The 6784-nt window shown below is 45.0% G+C and overlaps 1 protein-coding gene across 3 annotated transcripts in view; it reads right to left on the bottom strand.

Annotated features, from left to right (window-relative positions):
• Positions 1–960: 960 nt before the first annotated feature.
• LOC114137435 (ras and Rab interactor 2-like) overlaps positions 961–6784 on the bottom strand; it is a 29168-nt gene continuing 23344 nt past the window's right edge. For all 3 annotated transcript variants that reach the window (XM_028005999.1, XM_028005998.1, XM_028006000.1), the window contains 4 exons: positions 3077–3385; positions 2867–2998; positions 2620–2783; positions 961–2496 (listed from right to left, as the gene is read on the bottom strand). In XM_028005999.1, the coding sequence (XP_027861800.1) occupies positions 2107–2496; positions 2620–2783; positions 2867–2998; positions 3077–3385 (995 nt within the window). In that variant the 3' untranslated portion in view covers positions 961–2106. The remainder of the gene's footprint in view (positions 2497–2619; positions 2784–2866; positions 2999–3076; positions 3386–6784) is intronic.

Here is a 6784-nt window from a genome sequence, read left to right as displayed (position 1 = left end):
GGGTGTTATAACCCTTATACCCAAACCTGGTAAAAAAAACAAACTCTCATATAATTGAAGACCCTTCACATTATTACACACTGATTACAACAGGTTTTATTTGGTTTTTGAAGGACACAACGCAGGAACAAGTGGAGGAGTGTGAGTTTTGGGACCTTAGAGTAACTTGAATATTGATCTGAGCATAATGCACTTATCAATGTTTTACGCGTTGCAAATAAGCTGAATTGGAGTGGATGTACTGGGCTGTAAATCTGTCTACATGGTGGGGCTGAGCTGACTAAAAAATTATTTAATTACTTGAGACAACATTCATTGTGAATCGTTGTCTTTGGTCTATGTAAATAAACTAAGGTGAAATGGACAGGTTTTCATAAAGACTGACAATCAGGGCCGGTCCAAGCCTTTTTGGGGCCCTAAGCAGCTTTTTCTGGGGGGCCCCATACCAACACCAGATTTATAATTCCTAAACTACTCTGTGTAACATCCCTGCTATCATTAGCGTCATCTGTACTTAGCATACATTATACAAATACTATTATGACTATTCATTTCAACTTTACAGGAGTAACAAAAATATATATATATATATATATATTTGGATTTTAAAATGCAGAGTGATTTTTAAGTGTGTCATTTTATTTGAACTGTTTTGAAAGTAACATCAACTGATAAACACTAAATTTAATATTTTATATTTCCCCAACAGAGGCAGCAGCCTTCAACAGGAAGAGATTAATCAGTATCTGTAAAAACAACAACAACAAAAGAACAATATAGTAATAGCATTTAGTTTGCATTATTCAATATTATTTTAAATATTTTTTTCTATCATGCTACTGCATTGCTCTTGGGGGCCCCCTGGTGGCGTGGGGGTGCCAAGCGGCGGCTTACCTCGCATATGCTGAGGGGCCGGCCATGCTAACAATGGACCTTTGTACAAACTGTAGTCAGACGTGCTTCCAGATTCAATGTTTATTAAGTGCAGAAGAAAATGTTTCTCATAGATACATGACAGGCAGGAAAAGTGTCTCGTGACAATTTAACATTAAAAAATATCGAGGACAGGAAGCGTATCTGTGAAAGATCCCAGCACAGACATAAATACAACAGCTCCTAACAACAACATGCCAGGAGAACGCTCGTCTCCTGGGGTGACACAACGCTGCCCAACTTCCTGCTGCGGCTCTCACTTTTCTTCCAGCCACGTCGCACTTCCTTTCCGTCTGTGCTGACCGCTCCTCGCTCGTTTCCTCCGCGTGGAACTCGCAACATCTCGATCATTTTCGCTCTCCTCTAAACAACCTGCACTCTTCCCGTGCAGCGCATCGCAAAGTGTGGCACTTCAGACCAGCTAAAAAGGCCACACAAGCTAACAAATCGCAGCAGTTCCTCTGTCACATGTCAGTGTGAATAGAAAATATGACACCAGCTCGTATCACGAGGATTAAACAGCGAATACCTGCTTCTTAATTTTAAACTTAAACACAAAGATCTCACTATATTAACGCTATTCTATTGGATCAAGAGAATGGACACCATGTTCCAAAGGTCAACGACGTATGAATGCATGTTAGGATAATCGGAAGCATGAGATGAATTTACATTTGATCACAGCGGATCTGATTGGGAGGCACGAGAAGATGCATTCCTGAAGAATCACAGGAAATTTGTTATGTACATTAATGGCCTCTAGGTGTCACTAAATCTGTTTTCATAGACAATCTAAAAGTTTAAAAGCAATAAAGTAACAGGTGACCTGCAACTGTTAAAAGTAAATGGTGCCTAGATTATTTATGTACACATGCACCGAATGATTGGAAGTGTAAATGAGGACAGATTGCTTTCTGTCCCTTTCAGCTGCTCAGATACCGAATCCAGAGGAAGTAAAAATAACTGCGTGTTTTTCCTCTGTCGGCCGGGTCTATCTGACAGCGAGGGGATGTTGGTTGAGACAGATGTGCCGCCTGAAAGGAGAAGTCAGGCTCTGCGAAGACTGGCACGAGACTCTGTTTTGCCCACTTGGACTGTTTCGACATCCGGCCGGCACATGCTGGGGGAAGCATGTTTTGTAGGGGACGATGGTCTGAGGGTGTTCCTCTGTGATCATACAGAGATGGAGCCGCCGCTGAGGGCCTTAGGGTCCGTGCTCTGGTGGTTTAGGTTGGCCTGGGGATCAGGGGTCGCGGCAGGGGTGCTGGAGAGAGATGCTGACAACGTGCCGTTTTTGGCTAAGCGGCGGTAGACAAAGTGGAAGGGAACTGGCTGTGGACGGCTGTGAAGCTCAGCTTTGATCTTCTGAGGGTGGGTGTCTGCTGCCAGCTGCTGGCTGCTGCCCTCCATCTGCAGGAACAGGCCGTAGTTCTTGGGGTCCGACACCTTAAATTTCAGGGCGCACAGCTGGCACAATTCCTCCACCGTGGTGTACGGTCGCACTGGCAGAGTCTTAGCCGTGCATCCGCTGTCCACCTCCTGCAGTGCCACACGCAGGTAGTTCTGAGAGACAAACAGGACACCACTCATCATCATCATCATCATCAGGTGAAGGTAAAAGATCACCTCTCTGAGGAAGCAAAGAAGAAGTCTGTCTGGTAAGTCAGTTTGTCAGTGAATGCTCACCTGGAAGTCGTCGACAGAAGGCGCAGAACGCTGGGTGGTGCGCCGCCGGTGCCACTGGTGTAGCGTGTCTCTGGTTTCGGAGCTCAGCACCCTGGCTGCCTGATCCTCCTGGAAGTTCTTAACCAGGGACATGGCTCCGTAGGCGCTGGTCAGATAGTAACCACCTGGACACACAGAAACGACGGTAAGAATCATCTGAGGAGAGACATAATGTGCTTTTAAAGGAGGGAAGGTGTTGGACCGGCACCTTCCCCATGCAGCAGCGAAGGGTCCAGCAGCTCCATCATGTACAGGATCTCATTGTCCAGATCAGGCATGTCACACTGGGCCAGCACGTAGGTCAGCATGGGGAGGAAGTCATCGGCTCCATACAAACGACCTGAAACAAAGGGATGGACGTGCTTCATCATACCAGGTGTGTTGTGTGTGGAAAACCGCTGGCCTCACAGATCTCTACCTGAGTTGTCTTCCATGATGGTGTAAATTAGCTTGCAGACTCTTAGCAGCATGCAGACTTTCTTCTCTGGGGAGTACAGCTTACACATGGTGTGGAACTTCTGCCTGATCTTTTCTATGGCCACGTGGTCGGGAGGCAGAGCGTCGGCCACGCCCATCTCCTGAGGTCGCCGGGCCTTGGCCAATGACAGGTTCTCTTTCAGCTCCTGCCAGCTGCCGCTGCGCACCTGGAACTCCTTTAGCGCTGCGCTGATGGGCAGCTTCAGGGGCTTCAGAACGCACTTCAGCATGGCCTTCTCCAGGACTCTGTCTGAGGAGGGGAGACACAGCTGGGTCTTTACTCCGTCAGAGTAATCACTTTCAAATCACTTCACAGGTTCTAGTTTAACGACCCTTTCGTGTGTAGCCGTCACTACAGTGGGCAGCTATCTAAAAGTCTTTTTCTTGTGCTTCTTGAGGATTTTTATGTTATAAATGCACACAGACCACTGAAGTGGACACTAGTGCATCACACAATACACCATCAGCTACTGTCCATCCACCGCAAGTGCAAGAAAATATTTGTTAAATCCAATATGGCAGACAGATAGAAAAGCATGCCGACCGACCGAGTCCCTCCTTCTACTGTAGACGACTCTTGCAGGTGACAAAATAGATATTGTGACATCAAGTAACCCCTAAAGACTAGAACTACTGATTCATTTTTTCCAAACAACAACTTTGTATTTGAAGAAAAATACAACTTCATATTTTGTACCCTTAAAGTTTGTTACTTTAAAATTTTAAAGGAACAAACTAAAAATAAATACGTATATATTTATTTATTTAGACTTGGATGCATCACAAGACATCTTAGAGAAAAACATACCAGCCCAAAAAACTGGGTACAAGGTTTAGGAAAGGTTTATGGGAAAGAACTGCTTACATCCTTACCCGTGTTATTTCAATGTTGATTCGTCAGACATTTCTGGAAGCCCAACTTGAGATACATTCTGTGCTCTCAGTAAATTGCCAGAACATCAAGCACTCTTGCTCTCAAACAAGCTCGACTCCCTCTTTAAAATTCCTTCCTTTGCTTTTCATACCAACATTGCTTCGACTTGTTTGTGCGCTGCAGGTGAGACTGCTGACAACCCGCAGTGTGGACAGTGGACATGCGACGGCTGCAGCGACACGGTCACATTCGGCCAACACAAGGCAGAGGAGATGGATAACTGGAGGCCAAACCTCAACAGGCCTGTTGGACAAGGACCATGTGTGAGCGCAGTCTGAGAGCGAGCTGCTGACTCTCCTCTAGGAAACAGTGAGCTCAGCAGTTATTCTGGCTCGACACATCTGTAACCTCTCAGCTTGATTTTACTTTCCACTTCAGCTGGACCGCATCCAGCATCTGCCATCCACAGAGTCTGCGTCAGCGTTGGCTTAGGGAAACTCTCCGCAGCACCCTCCGAGCGCAGAGCGATCGCCAACGAGCCTGCAGAAAACACTAGCGGGCCGTTTTCACTTCCTCATTTCACTACTCCACACTGGCTGGGAGCTCTGGGTGAGCGGGACGTTTTTACCGCCTGCCGGGATCGATAAGGAGTAATGCTGGTTTTGTTGGCGCTCATACCTGACCTTACCAGCTAGTAGGAGTATTTTTAGGGTGTGACTTTTACAGGTTAGGTTTACTGGAAACATGTGTCTTCCTGCTAGCTTATCTACCCAATGGCCCGGCAGATCCGGTTCTGAAACTCACAACACATGAGGCATCAAAAGAGATTCCCAAACACTTGGAAATATCTTACATGGGCCGAGTCGATTGTTCCAGTTAGCCTGCTGTTGTTGTTTCTGGGAACTTTGCAGAACGACTAAAGAATCACAGTTGCCATATTTTATAGATATTTTACTGTTTTAATTATTTTTTATTATTATTTGCATCATTGATGGGTTTGTAAGCAGTGATCAAGGCTGTAACAGCGAATCGGTCTTTAATTCTGGTAAAAATTTAAAGGAACAAACTGGAAGGACTGAAAGAACCAGGTACAGGTACAGTGGTTCCTCAGCGCAACGTCTTCCTTTCCTCTGATTAGGCCTGTCACAATAAACCAATGTTTCTGGATGATTAATCGTCCCAGAAGTTATCGCGATAACCGATAATACTGTTCTTTTGAGACAGTTTGCCAGTGATGTAATGGTAATAATGGAATAATATTGCAGGAACACATTCTCAAAGATCAACAAGCTTTAAATTCCAATGAACATTTAACACTGGAACTGGAAGACATTTTAAATATCCAAAATAAATAAACAAAACTTCAGAAACAACAAGTAAAATGAATTGCTAAGTCTCAGGAAACAAATGTATGCCTCTAAAAAAGGTTTAGTTGAGACCAAAAAGTCCAGACCGAAGACTTTTATGATCCAGTTTTCGGTAGAAAGAGAAAAACGATAAATTATGAAATTAGAAATGATTGAGTTTGTTTTATTTATTCATGCAATTAACTGATTTATTGATTATTGTGACAGGCCTAGGTTGACTTCTGCTTATTTCTGATAAAGGAGACCCCCACAGCACGGTGTTAAGTCAGACGTTTGTGTGCTTCTGTGTCCCTTACACATCAGGTTTTAAGTGGACCCCACCAGTCACCTGATTCAGTCTGGAGGAAGCAGGAATGTGCTGCAAAAAACAGCAACAGTCCTGTGAAATTTCCCAGTTTGAAGCAAGGTTCAGCGCTTTTGGCATCCATAGGAACGTCATGACCAATTAGATCCTGAGATCCTTTCCTAGCTGAGCAGGTGTGGGGATGAGCAGCGATTTCACTATTTTTAATTCAGAAGGTTGTTTTGATCAGCTCTATGTGCAGACGCTCCCATCTCTGGCCCTTCTCAGTGGCAAAGACACAGGAGGTAATGCGCATCTATCCTCTAACACACAGTAGTCTCAAACTCCAGTCCTCAAGGACCGGCCGAGCGCACCCGACTCCAAAATAAGGTCTTTAGCTCCAGTAGAGCTCGACTGCATGCCAGTGAGGCAGTTTCATTATTTAATTCAAGTGTGTAAGACAAGGGACACATCTAAAAGTTGGAGGACTCTGGCCCTCAAGGATTGCAGTTTGAGATCAATGTTCTAACTGATAAGAGATTGTTTACTTCCTGGCTCCTTGGTCCGTACCACGGGAACAGGATGTTTCTTTGAACAAGTGCATGTTGATCTCTGTACGTTGCTAAATGAGTAAATCAAGGTTTATTGTTCCTTCATTCTTCCAAGGATCACATCCCTCTTTCATTTCATATTTGATCAGAAGAGACAATGACGGCAGAAACAGAGCGACCCCTGTGTAGGGGCCTGCCTCTAATCTTCCGCCTCTCATTGGACAGCTACTATAAAAGGAGCCGCAGTCTGACGTACTCGTCTGCACGACTTGGAGGCGGGCCATCCAGATGCATCTGGGGCCTTTGAGCCAAACAGAAGCGGCTCTCTGAGGGTGCCGCAGGAAAATACTGGGCAATTTTGCCCTGAAACTAAACAGTGCTGCAGAAAAAACAAGAGCATTCAGAAAACGGACAAGCTGCATACCAACACGATGAAACACACACACACACACACACACCCCTCCCAGTTTAACCCTTTCTTCATACACGGAACGGAAATGTCCGACAGAAGCTTCATGAACGTCACTAAAAAGAACCAGAGTTTCGTTTTAGAGTTTAATAATTCCACATTTTA

Source organism: Xiphophorus couchianus, chromosome 22 (assembly GCF_001444195.1).
Source record: "Xiphophorus couchianus chromosome 22, X_couchianus-1.0, whole genome shotgun sequence".
In the NCBI taxonomy this organism is placed as follows: domain Eukaryota; kingdom Metazoa; phylum Chordata; class Actinopteri; order Cyprinodontiformes; family Poeciliidae; genus Xiphophorus; species Xiphophorus couchianus.
This window is presented reverse-complemented; position numbering and strand designations above follow the sequence as displayed.